At 38.8% G+C, this 24742-nt stretch overlaps 1 protein-coding gene across 8 annotated transcripts in view; it reads right to left on the bottom strand.

The window, feature by feature from the left end:
* zdhhc14 (zDHHC palmitoyltransferase 14) overlaps window positions 1-19345 on the bottom strand; it is a 49995-nt gene extending 30650 nt beyond the window's left edge. For 2 of the 8 annotated variants that reach the window (XM_023951309.2, XM_078940738.1), the window contains exons 1-3: window positions 19096-19340; window positions 18087-18369; window positions 5099-5259 (exon numbers count right to left, since the gene is read on the bottom strand). In XM_023951309.2, coding sequence (XP_023807077.1) covers window positions 5099-5259; window positions 18087-18322 — 397 coding nt within the window. In that variant the 5' untranslated portion in view covers window positions 18323-18369; window positions 19096-19340. The other 6 variants (XM_078940735.1, XM_078940737.1, XM_023951310.2 and 3 more) reach the window with 4 other exon arrangements.
* Window positions 19346-24742: the final 5397 nt, after the last annotated feature.

Genomic DNA, 24742 nt, shown 5'->3' with positions numbered 1-24742 from the left:
TTTCTCCCTGAGCCAGCTGCTCATTCTGCAGTTTCTTTACAAAAACTAAAGCAAGAGAAAACTCAAATATCGGTTTCATTTCGTTTTGGACTGTTGCAATTGAAGTAAAGCCAGCCTGTGCAGTAGAGAAAGAACTGACACTTAATGCCGTTAAATACTGGAGAAAAAACAACTCTTGTTTTGGACTTAAAGCCGTAGTCACATGCACTCATACAGGTGCTGCACAGTTTTGGGTTGTCTGAGAACGTGACGGGTCGTAGAGAGGAGCAGGCGCTCTTAAGGGGACAAAGCTGTGTCTTGCAGTTCCCTCGGGCTCATATGGCCACCTTAAGGAACGTCATGGAAATGGATAGTACAATTAATGTGTGAGTGGTAGGTGTATTGTAAAAAAAAATTGCAAGGCTTTGCAAGTTTTATTGCACTTATGGCATACGGGTGATGCTGAAATGGTGCCCTTATGCCACACTCGTTATTAACGTTTTGAGAACTCCCCCTTCCCGATCTCTCACAAATGTCACATGCACTAAGTGTAGACGTGACACGCAAGTTTCTGCACGACTTCTGAAGGATGCCCAGGCAAACTAGACTCCAATTGTCTAAGTTACTAAATTTGTTAAAGTCCCACTTCGAACAGATTCTTCCAAGCACACTTTCAAACGGTAAGGGTGTGGCTTTCCAACACACTCACTACTGATCGGCGATAGTGGTTGCCCATCGAATGTTGACTCAGACCAATCACTGCCAACTGACGATTTTTATTTCAAAAAAATTGGCGACTGCATTTTGCTGGAAGTGGAAGGAAGCCATTTTCAATGTCCAATTCACTTTGTCCAATTCTCATATACAGTCCATTGCCTGTGCGAAAGGAGCCAGCACTTATCACGCAGTAATAATGGGCAACTTCCGCTGTCCAAAGGATTTCATTTTTTTTAAAATCCATACGACATGCCAGCATCTCACCTACTTTACCCTTTCTTCGTATTAACATTTTCCCTCCACAAGCTCACCGATTGGTCTACAACCTTTGTGTTTCATATGGGTCACCTCTGTGCGCTGTACAGGTTTGCCCACTTGTGCCCACACAGATCAGGAGTAAGGGTATTTTGACAAAGGTATGAGCAGAGAAAATATCAACAAGCTTTGTTTCTTTTTTTCTCCTGGTACTTTATTCCCCAACATCTAGCTGTAGAATGCAGCGTTCGAAATAAGCGGTTATCCTGTTGTCCGAGACAACCAGATTTCACGGAGGACAACCAAAAATGAACCTGATGGTTGTCCGTGGGACAACCTAGTCTTTTATTAAACATTTTGGTATTATTCGACTATTTTTCAAAGTTTTTGGGAAATCGACGTCCGACTTTTTAAAATAAAACCGAGAGTACACGCATGATGTCACATGACTTCCGAACGAACTGAGTACGCCCGAAGACATCGCAAAATGACGACATTGCACCTTTTTTTTGTTTAAAAGGTCAGGGATATTAGTCTTTACTGCTTCTGCAGCGGACAATGTAAACATGGTATCATTTACACGTGTTTATTTAAAATAGATGTTATATCATATTATAACTTTTCATCACATATAAATATTACTTTATATTTGGAATGCTGTACTAGTCCCAGTCCATACAAGTGTTCTAAATTTTAAAAATAATTATTAGGTTACAGTGTTGGTCAATGTAATCAATTTTCTGATATATTATAGGGTAAGATAAAGTATTTTCATTTGACCGTAACAGTATTTGATTTACATGGCAATACTTTGTGTAACCAGATGCTTCAATATTTATTAAAATGTTTGTTTTTAATATTTAAAGAGTTTTTTAAATGTCCATCATAAGAGGGAGTTGATATCAGATGTATAGAAGAAATAAAGATCTAAGTACTGACATCTGAGTAGGTTTCATTGCTGTTGAATATTGGTATCAAAGGACAACCAAAAATTGGGGAAGACAACCAAATATTACTTGCTAGCATTTTTTTTCCCTTATTTCTAACGCTGGAATGGCAGTATCTGCTCATACTTAGTAGGCAACTTTTGAAACCCGAACCATTTCCAACATGATTGTAGCCTTTAGATTTTCCATGTGATGCTGTCAGGTGATTTGTGGACAAACGTTAAAACCTTTTACTTCTAGAGATTTTAACCAAACTACTACAGTCAAACACTGACTATTAGTTCAGGTTTTTTACTAATTTTGTTTATCATTTATTCACCTTATTAATTTGTAATTCACAATGAATACTTTCAAATTAAAAATAAGTTCAAGTCAGTTGAATGAGGTTTATAGAGAAAGGGGGTATAAAAAAAACACCAGAGTTTTGTATCATCTTTCGTTTTGTTTGAGGTGTTCACTACAGCTTGAAGCCAAAAGCAATTGACAGAACAGAGAGAAATCTGTTCACAGCAGTGACAGTGAAAGTCTAGCTGTCAGCTTTGCCCTCTGGGATGTGAGGAACGTGAGATGCCCGGATGCCTCGCGCTGTACAGACATTCGGTCCCTTCCAGAGTTTAGACGACAGATCGATGAGATGTGTGTTGAACCTGAACCTGGCAGCACTTTGTCTGCAAACACTGTCAACTATTTCACCGTCCTGTAATGAACTGTACAGCCTCTTGGGTCGTACTTTAAATGCATTCAATTACTTGCATAGCCATTTAAAACAAAAAGAAAGTCGTGGACGGAGTAAAAAACAGGTTCTCGTGTCAATAAGAAGATGTTTTTTTAAGTTGTAGACATGAAAAGCCAAGAAAAAGTGGCTTCATGGATTTACCAACATATTAAAGTTTCCCAAAGGTTTTTATAACCTGGGAAAAAGCAGCAGCTCAAAGACAAAGAACCTACAAAGAATTGTAATGGTTTTGTTCGTGGGCATGTTCTAACAGCTGTAATAGATCAGGTTTTATTTCACTAAAAGAACATGAGTCCAGTAACTGCTTTAAATCCGTGTTCTGACAGGCATGGGAGTGGCTGTTTGACGATCACACAAGAGGAACCCACAAGGAAAACCAGAATATCAGCTGCTTGAATAACAGCAGGCAGATGAATGCTGCTTCTAGTGGAGGCACATTCATTGTTATTTAAGTTGCTTTTAAGTTTTGATTGTACATGTTTCAGCAGAACCAAAACTGAGTCCATTATTTTCAATTCACAGCCTCACAAATTGGTAAAATATTGATTTTTTTAAAATCAAAACTAACTTTATTTGTTAAAAAAAACAATGGTAGAACTTTCATGAAGGAAAATGAATAAAGATTCAATGAAATTGATAAAAACTAAAAACTTTTTATCTCGAAAATACAAGAAACTAAGTTAAACTAAAAACTTTTCAACCTTAAAATGCAAAAACAAAATGAAAAGAACTATATGCTTTTATCTCCTCTCGTTTAGACTATTGTAATTCTCTTTTTACTTGTTTTAACAAAAAGTCTCTTAAACGTCTCCAACTGGTCCAGAACTCTGCTGCAAGGCTTTTAACTGGAACCAATAAGCGCACTCATACCACCCCTCTGCTTTTATCTCTACATTGGCTTCCTGTTAAATTTAGAATAGATTTTAAGATTTTGATTTTAGTTTTTAGAGCCTTGCACGGACAAACCCCGATCTATATTAGTGACCTTTTAACTCCCTACACTCCTGCACGTTCTTTGAGGTCCACTGATAAAAATCTTTTATGTGTTCCAAAAACTCATTTTAAAACTAGGGGAGACCTCGCCTTTCAGGCAGTCGCTCCCCGACTTTGGAACGACCTCCCCCTGTCTCTGCGCCAGATTGACTCAGTCGAGTGTTTTAAAGCTCAAGTTAAGACTTTTTTATTTAGGCAAGCTTTTAGCTGACTTTTACTTGTGTTCACTTTTGCCTGTATGCTTGTTTATATGCCTGTGTGCATCTTATTGGGTATTGCTTCTGATTTTATATTGTTTTAACATTGTGAAGCACTTTGTGAGTCGCTCTCTGTAAAAGGTGCTATATAAATAAAAATTACTTACTTACAAAATTACTTACTATATACTTTTTAGCATAATCATCCAAGAAATTACTTCTATGGAAAATAATAATGAATTTGATAAATCAAAACAGATTTTCAAAGTAAAGATCCAGCTGATAAATTGATTTTTGTTGGCCTGGCCTTCAATCTAAATATCAGGACATTTATATTTTTAAGTCATTTAAAATCTGATTAAGAGTAAATCAACCAAAAAACTGCAATAGATCAACTGAAAACCACATGTCCCTTCTTCATAATGCCTTTAATGTAGTTTAATAGTGAGCTGCTACCACGTTGAAGAAATAAGTTCTGTGAGGCTTTCACCTGCAAGTGAAACATTGATTTTGATCAACAGCTAACCCAGTTTATGAAGAGGTTTTAGTCAAATCTTTTCTGTTCCCATAGAACAAAGGTAACAACACGTCGATGGCAGGAACTAACATTTAACACCACCCACAAGCTTTTTTTCCCCCTACACTTTATTTACTATCACAGCCCTTTTTCCCACAGTACCGTCTCAACCCGCAACTCCGTTATGAACCAATCCTCCAAAGGCTTTTAAGTCTCCTAATGAGATTAATTAAACCAGCCCAGAGTTTGTTTAATGAGGAGCTAATGCCCTAAGGCACGGAAAATGGAGGCTTCCTATTCCAAATGCAAGAGACCAAAAGTTTATAGGAATCCTGGAAAATCGTGTTGAAACAGCTAAACCTTTAGTTTAAATAGTCGTAACTTTTTGAAACACCTGGGAAAGGAAACGCGAGGGTTAATTTTTGTATATATCATTGCACAAAAATGTGAAAATGATTTTGTCAGAGACCATGTGCTTGTTTTAAATCATGTTTTAGTTCTTTTTGGGCTAGAAATCATTCAGAGGTATGTGATTTCTAAAAAGTCTGATTGAAAAGTGTTTAATTTTTTAATTTACTCCCACTTAGTATATATTGGTATGAGTGAATGACCTGCCCCGAGATTGCGGGAATGCTGGGTGTTTTTACATTTCTTGCACCTTATGTAATGGCAAAGGAAGGACAGTCAAGGGGTAAATGACGCAAAAACAGAAAAATACTGTTTTCTACAATAGCTTAGGGGAGGTTTTTTGTTTTACCTATTTGCCTTTCCAGGTCTGCGGCCTCGTCAGGTGTGGCTCTGGGCAGCACCCCCGGATCGCTGAAGCTGGTTCTCAGTAGAGTCCCAATGACAAACAGAAAAAGCACGGCTCCTATAACTGGAATGATGGGGGTCAGCTGCTCCGCCAGGAACCAACAACTGGAGGGAGGAAAAGTAGAATTTTTGAACAACTCAGCAGAACTTTTACATTTACAACAAAGGTTTTACAGACGTCAGAGGCAAAATCATAAATGTACTTAAGTTTAGAAAACAGGCGTCATCTCCTGGTTAATTACCAAAGCTACACATCCCCCCACAGCCCCGTGAAACCTGCTTTAGCAAGCCATTTTCACATAATCCCATGTAAACATCCAGCAGCACAGGTGCTTCTTGGAATCAAAGGGGTGGTGCGTTAGCTGCCCTGTCCCGTCTCATTTGGGAGTCTGTGCTGCTCTAAATTTATGCTCAAGTACAGAGGAAACACTCCAGACGAGGGAAACTCACAACTAAACATGTGGTGCCCATATGGATGGAGGAAGGCATCATAAAAAAAGAGGGGAAAAACAGCGTTATATGACATTCACATCAAAGGATATGACTAAAAGCTAAAAATAAAAACCACATAATTTAATATTTCCATTTTCACTATGTTTTCATGAAGTCAACATTTTTTCTTATAACACATTTGTCTGTGTTGCTGGTGAACACTGCAGCACAGCAGCCATCAGATGGTAAAACCGCAGGAGGGCCGTTACATCCGCTGATCTGTGCCAACACCAGTTAATCTAATGAACCAAATATATTTAGTTTGATCTAAAATTATACCAATTTAAGACAAAGGTAACTTAATTCTGATTATTTTGAATGTTTGAAGAATTGTTGGGGATAACTGTCCTTCAAGATAAGGGTCAACAAACAACCACATGGCAATCGCCATGGTCTTTGGTTCTTCAAGGATGCAGCAACGCTAAAGAAGAGCAGATCATTAAAGAGCAGCAATAACATGAGTCAGCCATTATAGATTTGTCACAGCATGATGTGGGACCTAATGTGTGATCAGTTATGGCGTTCTCTAACCAAGTATGACTTCAAAAGTGTTAGTGTGTGAGACATCCAAAGGACGCCCAATTGATAACCTGCATTACGCATTTTCCCCAAATAAAAAAAAACAAAACGGATCAGGCTTGTTGGATCGTTGGCCAACAAGACCTTCTAAGCCATCTTTAAAATAAACCAAAGGAAAGTAAATCTGAAAAAACCATAAACACTTATTTTGCAACACTTCTGGTAAATTCCAAAGAATGAGATCTCCTTATACCTCTGTGGTCAAATCCAAAATCAGCTAATGACAAAATTAATGAAGGAATCAAATCAATAAAGGGCAGCATGGCAACATGCTACTAAACAAGACTCAAACATTGATCAAAATAGTGGATGCTAAGAGGTAAACACCAAAACAAAGAAAAGGATGGCCCAGTAATAATGCTATGTGGCTGTGGTCCAGAGGTATAAGGGTTGACCTCTGATCAGACGATTGCAGGTTCCTGTCCCGCCTCGCCCACCTATGTGTCAAAGTGTCCTTGGGTAAGCCACTGAAGCCCACGTTGCACCTGAAGGTTGAGGTTGGCACCATTCTATGGCAGCAGAGCTGCCACCACTGTGAGAATGTGTGGGTGAATAGCACTGACTGTAAAGCACTTCGGGCCTTAATGCAAGATAGAAAAGCGCCATACAAGTTATGAAAAACGTATACAAGACATTGTGTTACACCAAATATGTGAAGATTAGCAAAGACTTTGTTAATTCTACAACACCTGAACACTTCAATGATCTCTATCCCACAACTAGACAAAGTCCAGTCGAGTTTCTAATTAACCTTCACTATAGTACCACTGTCACAATGTGGAGGTTTACCCTCTGCAATTTTGAATGGTTTCTAGGGACGGTAGGCAATAATATTAGTCAGATCTTTGAATTTAAAGTTGATTTAACACACTGAATTTAAGAGGAAAAACTCACCTCACTGCTGTCTAATGGACTGTGTGAAGCATTCCTGAGGTTTAAATATAAAACCACAGTCTCTGCCTCCAAACCTCTATGCTGTTATTTTTAAGGAGCATGGGATGAGGAGGGGGCCACCACAATTTAGAAGTCTGTTAAGCCACGAGATTTGATGAAGGGATGGGAGTTGGTTTGTAGGGTGTGTTAGTGGATTCTGCCTTGTTGCAGAAAAAAGACAAATGACAGGAGGCAGCAACAACAGCGATTACCCATGCTCCTCTCCTAACTGAAGGAGACAGTGACAGAGGAGGTGTAGCTGGGAGCTACGAGGTTCACATGTGGGGATAAACAGACAGGCATTGAACATAGAGGGAACTGCTTCTCCCATTAGGCATGAACTGATAAATACAGCCATCGTCCATCACAGTTATCTGTGTTTAAAAAAAAAACAACCCCTTTAGTCAACATTAAGTAATAAAAATTCCAAAAAATAAATTAGTCGCGATTTTGGTTTTAATTGCCTCAAATCAAATTGTACACCTACTAAAACGGTAAAGGCTGTGTTGTCATGGATACAAACAGTATCCAGTGTCAGACATGGTACATTTCCAAAGGGAATGTGGTTACTATGGAAACAGCCACAAGTGAGCTAAAGCCGCCAAAGAATACATTAAATAAAAAAAATTAAAATAAACGAGCGTTCAACAGGATAGTGTCTCTCCTGCATTTACAACAAACGCAAAAGTCTACAAGAAGAGAACGAAAAAAAAAACACTATCAAAAAGATCTCAAAATCCAGAACAGACAGAGCTGACAACCTGAGCATGTAAAAGTTGATGGTTCAAATGGATGTTTGATATCTGCCGCAGGCCAACTTCGCTGGTGCATTGATCAGAGACAATCCACCAACATTACCACAACAACGGAAATTTGTTCTTAAAACGAAATCCTTCAGCTCTCGTTAACCCTGCAGGCCTTTTAAATTTCTATAAAGAAAAAGGTAGGGCTGTGAAAACGGATCTTTGTCAGTGGTTTTCACGACACATCAAGAGTAATTAATGATCTTTGGCCTTTATTCCCAGATCTTGACAGTAAAATCAAGCAAAACTACAAAATTATAAAATATTATACTACTTTACTGAGAAAAGGTGCAGTTTCTATGAAATGCTTAATATTTCTTTAATTTAAAGATTCATTTTTACACTTAAAGTCAAAATGTTTCTTTTTGGAGTTTTTTTTTTTTTTAATATATGCTTCAACGTAAGTCCAACAGAAAAATGAATGTATAACACAGTTATCACACTACCCTGGTAAAATGGCGTATACTTATATAGCGCCTTTCTTCCTACAAGGACAAAGCGCTTTACAGTCACAGACCCATTCACCCAGTCACACACACACATTCACACAGCGGCCGCTCTCTAAATATTCTCAGAGAGTCAGCTACAATTGTCTCTCTGGAATCTTTTTTCCCTCATGATTTCTATACTCACCCATTTTTCTTCTGTCATACAAACTCTGATTGTGTAATAGTATGACTAAGGTGATACCCAACAGGTTGAAAGGTATAAGTTTGATTAAATTAAACCTCAACAGTTGGCTTTGTGACCTGTCTGATTACTTATCAGGCCTAAAGTTTGAAGGAGGCTTCTCTTCTATAAGTTGACCTTTCATTGTTTTTGAATTTCTTGTGACTGCAAGTACAGACGAAGTATAAGTCTAATTTTAGCTGAAAAAAAGGAATTTTGTCAATAAAAAACAAACAGGACAAGCTTTGCAAGCGGTCACTTTGATGTGAGTTCAAATTTAGACCACACCTCACACAGTTTTAATTACTTTTCTGAGAGTTAGTGCAGCTATAACAGGTTTTATGAGTAAAACAAACATAAAAACACTGATTTTATTTTCTTTGTCTAATCCAGAAAGTCTCAAAGAAAAATCTAACTCACTGTCTTAAAAGGGCAGTTTCTTCTTGCTGTAAACCACACCTGCACAAGGCGTGCCTCTAAACTGCACAAAGAATGTTGTGCAATATTGTTTGCCCAATAATTCTCCAAAAGTTGAATGAGTATTTTTGCTCAGCACCTTTTAGAGATGTCACAATCTGTTTGCTGAAGGCTCTTTAGAGCTCCTCAGTTCTTGGGAAGCGAGGTCATTCAGTTTCTGAGGAATTCACTAAAGGGTTTTTTCCCCCATTTTACATCAATGTGTTCTTTCTTTTCAAAGGAAGAGGATAATCACTTTAAATGGGCAGCACTTCAGGGTACTCTACATTGTTTTTAATAATGTACTTCATCCAGCCTGTAGATAGAAAACGTTGGTTTGAAGTGGTAAAGCCCCTGAGCTTCAAGGATTAGTTATTGGTTCAAACCTGACAGTACACAACTCTACTGCAGATCAGAATGATCTCACAGCTGATCAGAAGCTCATCAATCAACAATAAGCAATGTATTTGCCGTCTTAGATCTAAATCCATCTCATATATGGAATGCATCAGAGTAGGGCTGCACGATATGAGGAAAACTCGCGATATGGGTAATTAATATTGCGATAACGATATAAATTGCGGTATATAAACAAATAGCAAAAAAAACAAAAACATCATTTCCATTTCACTGCAACAGTTTAAAAATTATACTCCAAATGACCCTTGTCGACGTAGAAGGCAAACATCAAACATAAAAGGGCTCATCTGATTGATCAAAAACGTAAACGGGTCCTTCTGATTGGTTAAATGCATAAAGGGATTTATTTCATTTGTGCAATATTTCAAGATGCCATGAGTTTGTTTTAACACATTTAAGGTAATAATTTATTGTGATTTTTGCCGTCTATTGCGGTATGCATATTGCACAGCTTGATTTCGCGATAACGATAAATTTGCGGTATATTGGGCAGGCCTACATCAGAGTGAATTCATGGGTGTATTAGGCTTACATTCTGCTCAAAGGTTATTCAGATATTTTTACAATTCCAAATTAAGTGCAATAAATTATAGGTGGGGTAAAAATGTGTTTTTTGACCATAAAGGCCCGTACAAACCGGGACGAATATTCGCCAGGCGTTATTCGCCAGCATTTTTCGCCACGTATTTTATGTTCACACCCAGGGGATTTTCGCTGACGATGAGCCGAGCGAACATGCAATTTCATTCCCTGACATTAGATGGCGCTTAATATAAACAGAAATACTCCTGTACACAAGGTGGTGCTGCGCAACTTTACGCTTCTTAAAGTCGCTTTTCGCTCAGAAGAATAAAGCAAGTATTTACGCGCTTGTCAGAATAATACAAAGAAAACATGAATATTTCAAGCACCAGTAGCCCCAACTGGTGCTTGGTTCGGGGATATTTTAAAATGTCCGTCATTATTTCGTCGTGGGAGTGTAGACGCTACTTGGCGTCTATCTTCTTCGCTGGTATGTGTGCTCAGAAAGGCAATTTGATGTTTGAGCGCCCCCAAGTTGTGTTTTACTGTAACTTCAGAAGCTCCAGACACGTGTGCAAAAGCGCCATTCTCATTGGTCGTATAGTTTTCGACGCGATGCGTCGAACCAAAAAAACGAACCCGAGGCGTTTTTTAAAAACTGAGGCTTTGACGCGTGGCGTTTTTTTCGCGTCGGTGTGCACACTCAAATTGGTGCCCTTTGTTTAGTCACGAGGCGTTAAACGTCTGCGAAAATCGCGGGCGAAATTCGTCCCGGTGTGAACAGGCCTTAAGGCACACTGGATTATGCAGAGCAATAGCAACAAATGTAGAAAGAACTGTATTTTTCATATACAAGGCACACCGGCTTATAAGACGCATTAAGCAACCAAAGCCGTCATACAAAGAAAAGACTTCACAACTCAGAATGCTTAAAGGGGGTGGGAAGCAGGCGATTGGTCAGAGGGGTTGATGGGAGGTCTTGGTAGCGAACTGTTATTCAGGTTTGCTTTTGATCTACAAATAAACTTTGAGTGCAACATCTCAGATATGTCAAACTTTACTGACAATAACTCAACATTGTTCAGTTTTAACACATCAAATACAAAACAATGCACTCACTTTTTCACTTCATTGTGTTAAAGCACAGCACACATCACTCCGCCAGGCTCCTGACTACAGTACCAACAATGCTCCAACAATTAGTTTGTGGTTTACCAAGAGTCTGACTAAAACATTTTGATGGATGTTCACATTTACCACAGACAATCTGTTCAATGTCAGTATACACAACTAATATGCATAAAATGCATCAGATTAAAAGGCAATCTGTTAAATTTTGATTTTTGAAAAAAAAGGACTTCACGTGCGCCTCTGTGTTTAAAACATATGGTCCTCTTAAGATGGGATGCAAGAAAAAGGATTTTTGCCAATTTCATTGAATTTCAAACACACGATGACCAATACTCAAACTGATATTTAATACTTAAACCTGTGATGTTATTATGAAAGGACACAAGTCAAAATGACTCAAAATTTCATTGTATTATACACCAAATAAATAAAATCAGCACTAATACATTAGTAAAATGTAAAGTGGAGAAACTACATTTCTCTATTGAAAATTTATCAGTATCTCTCAATCCAGTCCCAACTAACTCCTGTCCAGGTTTTTAGAACTTGTAAAAGATGTGGATTTGATATCGATATTTTGCAGATATGATTGTGCATTCCTATTTAGCAGATGTCTGCTTGTTTTGAACAGATAACAAATACTCTGTCAGGACACCCTCAACCCCTGCAGAGCAGACTGAAAAATCTTTATGGCAGCAGATGTCGATACGGACCGCTGTTTTACCACAGTTAGAAGATTATAATGCTGTCAATGTCTGTTAAAAAACCAACAGCATTAATTCACAGGTTAAAACATAAGAAAACAAATCTGACCACCTGCTTTTATATAATAGTGCATACATTTTCAAGCAGACACTTGTGCTTTTAAAAATATAAACTCATTTACTGATTAAGCTATAATGATTCCATTTAAATAGACACCTAAAGTGAGTATTCAAGACATATCATACATTCCAGTAATAGACTGAACAAACTGATTAGAAGAGCTGGCTCCATAATCGGATGTAAAACGGACACGTTTGAAGCTGTGATGGAGAGGAGGACTTTAAATAAGCTCGTATCCATCATGGACAATCCAGAGCATCCTCTCCATCCTGTTCTTGACGGTCAGCGGAGCACCTTCTCCCATAGGCTAAGGCAGCTTCGCTGTCACACCAACCGCTTCAGGAGATCTTTCCTACCTCACTCCATTGGACTCTATAACTTGTCATCCATGTGCAATAGATAAACTCATTTAAAGTCTGTCTGTTTTTTCTCCTGAGCTGTCACACAATACAACTCTTCTTTTTCACCGATGTTTCTTTCTGATTGATTGTTCTGGTCCTCTGTTGTCATCTATTGTTTGTATGTTTGTATCTTGAGCCTAACGCCGACGCTGTAACAACCCAATTTCCCAAGCTGGGATCAATAAAGTATCTTTATCTTATCTTATCTTATCTTATAAATTGCCTATTTTAAATTAATTTCTGAGAATTTCTTTAATCATTTTGTGACACTGCAATCATTTCACACATTACTTAAAAGTACAAAGAACACACAAGTCTGTTTAAAAAAAACTCTCATAACTTTCTTATTGATTATTATTTAAACATACAAACTGTTGGCATGAGGCGACCAACACTGACCTGAAATAGAAGCACTTTTTATGCAACAACGCACGGCTTCCATGAAGCATAACAAATAATGCTTTAGGATTTATTAAGGAATATTATATAGCATAGCCTATTATTTGTGTCCTATCAACATTTGCAAAAAACTTTTTTTTTTCTTTTCTTTTTCTAAAAAATCTTGAACACTTGAGCAACCTCCAAAGTAGGTGCTAAGGCACTGGTTCTTCAAATAGCGAAAAGGTTCAGCGTTTATGAGGCTAATGACTTACCAACTATAGTGGCTTTTAAGAAAGTATTTTATTTACAAAGTAGTATGTTTCAGTAATAATACCTTGCCTGCACAACAACACAATGCAAATAGTATGAACATTGGAAAAAAATGACTCCACAACTCCAGAAAGTACTAGCTTTAGCACATCTAGCTGCACACAACATCCCTAAAAAAACATTTTTGAGATCTGCATTCATGTGGAAGAGTCATTATGTTTTTACAATTAAAACAACTTCAGTCCAGGTTCTTCTACTTAAAAAACTTGGAGAGAATGATCAGTGCAAGTCTGCTTTTCCCCCCTCACTCAAAGTACTCCAAATGCCAAATGTTTTGCAATCTCCCAACAAAAACACTGTCCGTGTGATCACTTCATCCAACATCTGCCTCAGCGTTATGAGGCTTAAGGGAGGGAAAGCAACATGTGCAACAACAACTACATTGGGAGTCTGAGAGGAACAGAATAACAAACAGAGCCTGTCACTTTAGGGCCTTTTTTTGCAAACAGCTGTACGTCTTGAACGCAGAAAAACTAAACAAAAAATCACGGCAATGTCTGGTGACTTTCCAGCAGGACTCTTTGAGTGACATGCGGATAAATGAGAGCTGCAGACTGCAACACTAGTTTAAAGTATTATTCAAATAAATGAAACCTTGACAAACTGATAGAGGCTGCACCCTGGTTCACTGACAACCACTGACTGATGTTTGGATAATACAACAAATCGAAACACATTACAGTTAATGACAAGAGAAGCCAAAGTGCAGGTCTGCTGACTATCGTCCTGTCTGATAAATGTCTCCTTTCAGCTGATTGGAGAAGGGTGTGTGTGCGGGTGAGGGACACAGATGAAAGTCAGGAGGACTCAACCAGCCCGGGGGCTCGGACAGTGGAGCAGGACAGACAATGTTTATCTGAGAAGAGGCTTTGTGGTTGAGTGGTGTTCCTGAAAAATGTCTCCCCCCACCTTGTAGTCACAACAAACAGAAGACACAGAGCAGACAGATCCCAGCTTCAGTAACTGATCAGTCTAGGAAGTAAGGCTATTCAAGGGAGGTGGAGGGGTATCCCCAGGAAGCATCTGGCATCTTTTATGGGGGTGTTAAAAGAAACTTCAAGGCTCAAGTAGATGCTCTAAAAAAATAACCCCTGTAATTCATATCAACAAGTTCAAATGAAAGGGTTTGTGAGCCTGCAGAGGCCTCATTTTAGCAGGCTGTCCTCTGGACTACGTCTGCATCTCTGCTAAGGTGACAATGCAATGACAGATGAAGTGGTCCAGAGGTCAAGGCTGATAAATGTGGAGCAAAGGCCTGATGCACAGGGAATAATCAGAACCAAATGGCAGCGGGGCCCAGGCAAAGCCCTGTTTAGGATTTGTTTTACCCTTACCATTAAACATAAGCAAAAGAGCTTTCAGCGCTAGCAATAAAGCCTTAAGGCCCGTACACACCGGGACGAATATTCGCCAGGCGTTATTCGCCAGCTTTTTTCGCCACCCTGGCGATTTTCGCTGACGATGAGCCGAGCGAACATGCAATTTCATTCCCTGACATTAGATGGTGCTTAATGTAAACAGAAATACTCCTGTACACAAGGTGGCGCTGCACAACTTTACGCTTCTTAAAGTCGCTTTTCACTCAGAAGAAGAGAGCAAGTATTTACGCGCTTGTCAGAATAATACAAATAAAACATGAATATTTCAAGCACCAGTTGCTCCAACTGTTGCTTGGTTCGGGGATATTTTAGAATGTCCGTCATTATTTATTCGCGGCAGTGTGGACGCTACTTGGCGTCTATCTTGTTCGCTGGTATGTGTGCTCAGCAAGGCAGTTTTGTGTTTGAGCGCCCCCAAGTTGTGTTTTACTGTAACTTCAGAGGCTCCAGACACGTGTGCAAAAGCGCCGTTCTCATTGGTCGAATAGATTTCGACGCGAGGCGTCAAAAAAAAAAAAAAAAAACGAACCCGAGGCGTTTTTTAAAAAGTGAGGCTTTGACGCGTGGCGTTTTTTCGCGTCGGTGTGCACACTCACATTGGTGCCCTTTGTTTAGTCACGAGGCGTTAAACTTCGGCGAAAATCGCCGGCGAAATTCGTCCCGGTGTGAACGGGCCTTTAGTCGCATGCATTTGTCCGGGACGGTGGAAGGTCGTAGAGAGAAGCAGCCACACTCTAAGGGGAGTGCAGGTGTGTCATTCATTCATTCATCTTCCATTTGTCCCTTTCGGGGTCACGGGGCTGTCGGAGCCTATCGCAGCCACTAATGGGCGAAGGCAGGGGACACCCTGGACAGGTCGCCAGTCTGTCGCAGGATCACACATATCACACACCCATGCACTCTCACATTCACACCTATGGACAATTTAGAGTAACCAGCATGTTTTTGGACGGTGGGAGGAAGCCAGAGACCCCGGAGAGAACCCACGCATGGAGAGAACATGCAAACTACACACAGAAAGGTTCCCCATTGATGTTCTGTTTCAGGTCCCCCAGCCGGGACTTGAACCAAGGGCCTACAGGTGTGTCACGCAGTTCTTTTTAGGCTTGTATAGCCACCTCAATGGACATCATTAAAATAAGGCTTTGCTATAACCTGTAACCCCTATCATGCAACAATGTGCATGAACATTTTCACACTACGGCTCACAGAGCAGTCTACAACCTTGATATTTCGTGAGGGCCACCTGCGTACAGGTTTGCCCATTTTTCGCCTGTGAACGGCCCCGTATCCACCAGTAATTGCAGTTGTGACAAAGCATTTAATTTTGATTGATCAATTTCTATATCTATGCATCTTATGCAATGCATGGAAAGCAGTACAAATGGCTCATTTATAGAAGGCTATGTCTGAATTCCCTACCTACTCCCAAGTACTAAAAAACGATATAATGTGGGAATATCTATCTAGTGCCATGGATTTTATTCGAACACCATGCTCGATACTTTTTTTTTTTAAACAGCAAATATGACGACCTCGATTTCCAGGAAAAAAAACAATAAATATGAACATTTTACAAAGGCTTTTTATGAATCCACTGTGTTTGATGATAAAAACCTGACTGGTTTATAAAAAAAAAAATAATAAAAAAAAAAGCTTTTTATTTTCACATGAGAAACTGATCAAACACAATGCATTTTGGTTTATATTTGCCAACGAGCATCAATGCACACAAATTTTTCAAAGACTTGTAGGAGATTTCGATTTTGGCGTTGTAGGCATGGCAAGCACTACAAAATGTTGAACACGCCATATAGTGCACTATGTAGTGTGTAGTGAAGGAATTCGAACACAACCCAAGAGCTTTGTGTCTCATTCTAGAGAAAACATTTTTCTAAAATCAAAGTGATTTGGATGATGTGTTGCACGAATTGCTTATTATTATTATTATTGTCATCTGCATTTATTTCAAATGATTTAAAGCAGAAGATGGAAAAGGAAGAATTGGCCTTTAGAGTAGAAGCCACAGGAATGTAACCATCAACCTTTCCAAGAAGACACAAGTTGATAGCTGTTTGTCCACTGAGTTCAAAACAACTCCAAAAGACAGTGCCCCTAAATCTGAATTATAAATATTTACTATAACACACTCTTTCATTACAGATAAGTGTGTTTTCCAATAACGAATGTTAAAAGAAAAGCAGCTACAGTATTGGCACCTATTTGAACCTAAATGAACAGATAACAGAAAGCATGAGAGATATGTAAAGATCAAACCCTGTAAAGCCATCCTCCTCCGTGTTTTGCCCACAAACCTTTCGTTGGATGTGAGAAATTTCACTCAGATAAAGGTTTGTTGTTCTGACAACAGATCTGCTGACAGGACGGAACTTCAGTGGTACGAATGTGGGTTATTGAGATGCAACGTGACACAGGGGATAATGGTCAAAGTGACATACAATACATGACTGCTTTAAACTCCAGTGATGGAAACACTACAAACACCGTACACAAGCTGCATCCTGCTCCCCAGGCTCAGATTAACGACACCAAGGATTAAGTAGAGATAAACACCTTGGATGTTTTAGAAAACTGATTCATGTAGAAGGAGTGAGCATAGCTGTAATTACTGCAGAAAAAATGTGGAAAAGTGATATTTTTTGGTGATAAATATTGAAGTAGATAGTTATGATCCAGATTTTTGCTTGATTGCACGCCGATGCTCTCAATGAACAGCAGCAGTCTAGAGTCAAACTCCAATCACCTCTATTGTAAAAGCGTTCCCAGCTGTCTTTAAATTATGATTATGCAATTATATCCAAAAGCAAAAAACCTGTGTTGTTTTCTAGGACAGTGTCTGCAGAGCGGCAAATATTTTGCCTCCGAGTCGTGGGCGGGATTCTGGGTGCAAAGTGAACCTGCATTCATTTCCCAATATCCCCTCACAACCCCAATGCAATATTACCTGTAGAACAAAAATGGCGAGCAATATTAAAGCTACAGTTTTGATCCAGATTCCAGCTCAGACAAGGAAAACAAAGACGTGCATGAATCTATTGGCCTGCAAGTGGATGCATCAGAATGGAGCACAGCGTATTTTCTACGTCACAAATAGTCTTTTTTTCAAAGAGTAATTTTTTTTATCTTCTCATTCACAACAATTTGAATAAAAACGTCCTCAGAAATGCAATTCTAAACTTAATTTTCTTTACATTTGTGCTCCATCGTCAGAAAAACGCCACAAAAACATGTTAAAACACCAAAAACCAGATTTTTTTGGAGTGGGTCTTTTTCACAGATTTATCTTTCACGTTCTACAAATCAAGTAAGGACATGTATAATAAAACAAACAAAAAACATTTGACTTGGAAGTCAACACCTTTAAAAAAAAAAAACACTGAATCATTTCCTCTCATGAAGTGAAACCCACAGCTCCTCCCCTAAATAGAAAATCCTTTATCAGCCAGTTTGCCCCAAAAATATCCAGACACTTAGGAAAAGATGGAGCTGTACCAGTTACAAATATAATCTTAATTTCTCTGAGCCCTGGAGATAAATGCTGTAATCCACCACCTCAACAGCAGATGTAAACAAGACGAAATCAAACTTACTCAAAGGTGAAGAACAGTCCACAGGTCACAAGTATGAGAACAAGGGTGAGGTAGAAAACCCCAGTCTGCTTTGCCATCATAATCCTCCCATCACAGTAAAATCTATTCCGACCAGGAAAGGTCTCCCACTTTCTCTTCTTTGGAGTCTTTTTCTTGTAAGGAGTCTCCATTGGTGTGGAACTGCGAGTGCTGATCTGGCTGTACTCGCACTCTCTGGTGGACTCCCCGAGATGCATCAATGGCCGATTGATAATCCCAATAAAATCCAGGAGCAGGTGAGTTTCTGTGGAGGAAACGGATGAAGTTTAGCAAAATAGGACAAACTTTTGAAAGTGCTACTTCATGTTAAAAAAAAAAAAAGAAACTAATAAAAAGTTTTATCGACCTGCTTTACGTCGAAAAACCCCGAACCAGCAAGTTTAGTATGGCAAGCGTAAAAAGTTAAACGTCAAATGTTAGAACTTGATGTTAGCAAACAACCTGGCTAGCACGAGCGAACGTTTGTGGGGTGTCGCTACATGCTAGCAGCACGGCTAGCAAGTTGACAAGATAAACGTAAGTTATTTGAGCAAAACTTGTGAATTTAAAGACTATCTGTTTCCCCACGACCAATTTAAATCAAAAAAATTAAAAATAGCAGGTTTTAATCAAACTCTTCCAGTGAGAATGGTTCTCGACGGCGCTGTCAACCACGCTCGACCGGCAGCAACTAGGCGTCACATCCCGGCTGCGTTTGTCTGATGAAGCGCTGCCTTACCGAAGGAAAGTAACGCGGGTGTTGGCACGTAGCTGCCCTTTCGTTATCCTGGTTTGTTACGAACCAACATCATTTTCAACCATTCGAAGATAAACAGTCGAGTTTGAAATTGTTTCGTTGGTACGGAGGAACTTCATTTAGGGAAAAGATGGAAGAGGAATCCGCACAAAAAAAGAGCACACGTCGGCGAGCTCTCAGCAGAGATCCAGCATCCCGAGTGGCCGTCGTTCAGAAAGACATGTCTTTGCGCACCGCGCGAGCCAAGCGAGACCTCAATCCTCCGCGTGCCATCCTCCGCGTGCCTCTCTAATCCGCCCCGAATCCTGAAAAAAGTTGCAATTTAAAAAGAAAAAAAAAGAAAAGAAAAGAAACGTCTTGGCAGGCAGGCCACTCGATAGTCCACACACAGCACTGCCTCCTCACAAACAACAAACACCGGAGCGAAACGGAGCCTCCGCGGGCTCCGCCCCCCTTCCAGCGAGGCTGGAGCTGAAGTCATTATGGGGCATGAGGGGCTCCCACACCGGGGACCATCTCCAGGGGCGCATCCACGGGGGTAATAGGGCGGAGCATGCTCGTCTTAACATTCACTATTTTAATTTTTATTTTATTAGTGGTGACACAAATTAATAAATAAAAAATGTATTTTTTAATATTTTAAGTTTTGTTTTTAATTTTTTAATTTTAATTGTAATGATTATTAACAATAATAGTTTAATTTAATACTTGTCTTCTGTTTGAAGTTTTGGGTGTAGCTTTGAAAGAGGAGGTGTCACTTCCTCCAGGTGATAAGAAGTTCTGGAATCTGAATTGAAGTGTTTTGTTTTTATTTTTGGTGGCAATTAGACTGATGTTCTCAATAGAAAACCATAAAGAATGACTGCCGCTGCGGGCCATAATAATCCAAAGGTTTTTTTTTTTACTGAAAATAATGATATTCATTTAACCTGACAATAAATCATTTGTAAAGCCTTGAGTTGGATCCAAACATTTCACTGAATATTTATAATGTTTCCATTTTTGAATTTCAGTTACTCGGTTTTGCACGTGACAGGAAAAAAGGTAGTAAACACGAAATAATTTCCTAATTATAACCAATATTCTATATTTCTGAGTAACGAATTTAAATAACCTAATCAATAATATTAATGCAAACAGATTTTAATCAGTTCAGCGTCACTGTTTAGGCCAATTGTGTGTTTATGATGATACATGACTGTGCAGAAAAAAACTCTTGCAGTCATGAGTCATCATGTCTCTCTCTTGGATCGTGGAAAAATAGCCTGAATATTTCAAGAAAAAGTCTATGTGGTTCTCATAATAAAGACGATTTGTTAGAATTTTGCTTCCATCCATCTATTTTCTAAACCCACCAAATCCCTTTCAGAGTCACAGGGTTGCTGGAGCCTACCCCAGTCACAGTTTTGGCGTCTGCCAGTCGATCACAGGTTACTTGTGATCATTATATTAATTATCACTGCAAAAATCCATCCATGTTCTCAACCCACTGAATCCCTGTCAAGCTGGGTGGCTGGAGCCAATCCCAGCTACTGTTGGGCGAAGGCGAAGTACACCTTGGACAAGTCGCCAGTCTACAGCAGGAAATAATGAAAAAGCAAAAACACAAAATTATTCATAGAATTATTATGACATAATTACTTCTCTACTATAAAAATGATGTCCTAAGCTAAAATTCCTATGAAACGTGTGTGAAAAGAAAAAAAACAAACATCTTACAGTCACTTCTGAGACTAAACCTTTACACCCCGAACTACCCTCTCTGTCCTACTTTACAGTGTCTCCCAGAACAAAAGCTCTAAGAGGAGCAATGATTATGGAATCAGCATATTTCTAGGAAAGTTTCAATATTTGAAGAAAGTCACAACAAACATTTGCTGACAATAAATAGCAGTGTTGCTGTTTTGTTACAGCTTTTTGCAAGTTTCTTCGCTTACAAGGTCATTTAGATGAGGATTTTAACCCCACCCCCTGCTTTAACAAAACCCTGGCAGCTAGAATTGCAAGAATTTGACCCTAGAATACCTTAAAATGTAATTTAAAAAAATCACAATTTGACTTCAAATACATTTATATTCCAAACCCAATTTTGCAGACATATTAAAAAAGTATATATATATATATATATATATATATATATATATATATATATATATATATATATATATATATATATATATATATATATATATATATATATATATATATATAGCATGGAAGCATGGAAAGTGAAGGTGACAGTGGTGCCTGTGGTAATTGGAGCACTCGGGGCAGTAACCCCCAAGCTGGAAGAGTGGCTACAACAGATACCTGGAAAGACCTCAGACCTCTCAGTCCAGAAAAGCGCAGTGCTAGGAACAGCTAAGATACTGCAGGACCCTCAAGCTCCCAGGCCTCTGGTAGAGGACCCGAGCTTGGAGGAGAAACCACCCGCGGAGGGTGAGAGGGGCGTTTTATATATATATATATATATATATATATATATATATATATATACACACATATATATATATATATATATATATATATATATATATATATATATATATATATATATATATATATATATATATATATGTGTGTGTATATATATATATATATATATATATATATATATATATACACACATATATATATATATATATATATATATATATATATATATATATATATATATATATATATGTGTGTATATGTGTGTATATATATATATATATGTATATATGTATATATATATATATATATATATATACTCAGAGGAAACACTGTGCAGGAAAACTGGATCCAGAAAGTTACTGCAATCACTTTGGGACATTCTCCACTGGTTTGATGTGCTTGTCCCAAGTCCGGTAATTTGCAGTCCAGAATGCCCTAAAACTGAAGCTAGAAGTGATTTACTGTGATGACGACTGATGGGTGAAACCAAAAATATAAAAATAATCTACTGCTGATTTTCTGAGAGGAAAATTATAATTTGTTGTCAAAAAAATATTTCATTTGGCATAAATTGGGTAAATCTTTTATCATATTAAGGTAAATATGAATGTTTGTTCTGATTCTGTTTTCTTAGTTGAAATATTTACCACAATAAAAGCATCACCAGACCAAAAATGAACTAAACCTTTTTTTTCTGCTAATTTCAAAGTTGTTTTTTATGTAAATCCCATCATTTATGCGGGATCGTGATTATAATCTGCCAAGTTCAACACCCTCATCATTCAAGACGGAGACAAGACTGTTTTTGACGCACTGCCATTTCGCTGATGCTGACAAATACTTTATTATTTGAAACAAATGTTGTGACTTCCAGGTGAATGACCACATAGTCGGCGTACAATTTTACTGTCATCGGTCCTCATCTTAAAACCTACACAAGCACGCCGTACACCCCCTTGCATTGTTCTCACGTCACCCAGGCGATTCAGCTGATTCCCTCCCACAGCCAGGCGGTGATTCATGCTCCCATGAAAAACTCTGGTTTGTTCATCCGTTTCCAAATGAGCAAGCCAAGAAGGTAAACATATGTTTATTTGCCTGTGTTATGGAACTTGACGGTTGATGGATGAGAGGATTTGCCGTTGAAAGCCTGGAAATTCAGTCTAAAGCACTGAACTCCACCACTTTTCTTTGAATGATGGCGTACCTACCCAAAGGATGGTGTGGATCTCCTCTAGCTAAACAGGAAATTGTGCAATCAAATGACGATTGCTCCTTTTTTAAAAAAAACAAAAACATAATTCAAACCACTGCTGCCACACACACAAAGGTCACCACAGCCTCTTTTGTTTTCAACCAACTCTCCTTCGCCTTCCCACATTAGCGGCAGCCCAGCAGGGTTTCCAAGGCCGGCGCTAGCCAATGACAGGCCTGTCTTTGTCGCAGCCGCCACATCCGTCCTGTCGAAGCAGGATGAATCAGCTTTTAGAAGCACAGCGTGTGGGAGGTTTTCTCTCCTGCCGATGGCCACTTACGTGAAACTCATCCTTTATATCGCCTGAAACAGACAGAATCTCTTTATGCCTCGAAAATCACAAGAATCCTTCCTGAATGCAGGTGCAGCAGACACACCATCAGCTGCAAATTGAAGCTTTAGGAAATCAGTAATCAGACTTTCAGCCACCTCTTCGTGTTTTTAATAAGACGTCTCTGCAGCAAAACAACCCAGTCCAACTGCTGTACCTCACAGCCATCAGACGCCTCATTGCCTGGTCTTCAAACCCCTCACATAACCATTATTAAATCCTAAAATAGGGCTGGATACAGCGCCTACATTTCCCCTGGCAAAGGGAGAGGAAGACATCAGATTTTAAAAACAGGAAGTGGCAAATTTCAAGCTGAATAAAACTCTCCGAACATAATGTTAGAAGATAAATACATGTTAAAAAGTTATATTTCAATAAGTAACCCTTGTGCTATCCAAGGCACTTTAACATTGGGAGTTGGGTCATCTAGACCCACTAGACAGTGCTCTGAACCTTTTTTCTTCAATGATTTGTGATCTTCACTGGTGTCCATGGATTACATGAAATCTTTCCACCTTTATCCACCTTTGTCATGGTAGGGAGAACACATCATTGTAAGGGTGGTGTCATAGGATAGAGCAAGGGCTAAAGATATTAGGAGGAAAGATTTTTTTCTGTTGCAGAGAAAGGTGCATGAAATAAATCCACGCTCTTTGGCAGTCAGGGTCTGGGCCGATGGCATCAACCATGCTTAGGATGAACTGGAACCACAGATGAAGCATCAAAGCACCGCTACAGGTGGGGAATTAAGAGGAGGAGGAGGGGAAGAATGCAGAGAGAGACAAAGATTGTGATTGGCTGAAAAGAAAGGAGGGCTCTTTAGCCATTGGTTCAAAGTCAATACTTGACAATGGTGTGCAGAGTGACGTAATAACCCAGCGTACCTGTAAGGGAGGTAGAGATTCCTTATCAAAACTGCTCCAAAGCTTCATAATCATGTGACTACATCCTGTTTGCATATTGTCCAAATATAAGAAGTGTGATCATTTATCAATGAAAACCAGAGATCAATTCGTTAAAAAAAATAATCTCATGCTAATTGATTGTGTTGCACTTAAGACTATTTAGAAATGTGAAAACAGGGACCAAAACTGGATTGACTGGTCATGAAGCTTCATCCTTTGAATTCAGTTTGCAGTTTAGAGGGATTTAAAAATTAACAACCCTCAAAATCTTAGCAGAAGAATAAAAATAAAAATCTCATATATTCTATTTGTAACCAATAAAAAAGGTCATCCTGCAAGAATTCGAATAAAAGAAAAAAAAAAAACTAAATATATGTAGATATATATTGGGAAAATAAAAGAAGGAAGTGGACCCACAGAACTCAAGTTTTAATCTAACAGGAAGCAACATCATGGAAGCTCAGCTTTGTTCTTTTTTACACAAATCTGTGTTAGGCGCCTTTGGAAGGATCATGCATTTGTAAAATGAGAAGTAGGATTAATCAAGTTTGAAGAAAACCAGCTCTGGGGCCTCATTTATAAAACTTTGCGTAGGATTTGCGTCAGAAGTGGCGTACGGATGAAACATAGGACGTGCGTACGCACAGAAATATTCGGAGTTATAAAACCGTGCGCACGCACATCCTACGCATCTTTCTCTTAATAAATCACAACCAATTCTAAATGCTGCGCAGCTTTTGCGGCTTCATGACACGCCCATAGTTGCCCATAAATAGTCCGTGAAACGCCCACAAATTAATATTCATTGATTGCGAAACCATGCCAAACACGGAGAGAAAATCAAAAAAACGTAACTTCACTCAATGTGAAGTAGAAGTTATCGTTGGCGAGGTGGAAAAGAGGAGAATAATGTTGTTTGGAGGGCACAGTGTGGGCATTACTAATGCCAAAAAG

This window comes from Oryzias latipes, chromosome 22 (assembly GCF_053564925.1).
Source record: "Oryzias latipes strain Hd-rR chromosome 22, Olatipes_Hd-rR_3.1".
NCBI lineage: Eukaryota > Metazoa > Chordata > Actinopteri > Beloniformes > Adrianichthyidae > Oryzias > Oryzias latipes.
This window is presented reverse-complemented; position numbering and strand designations above follow the sequence as displayed.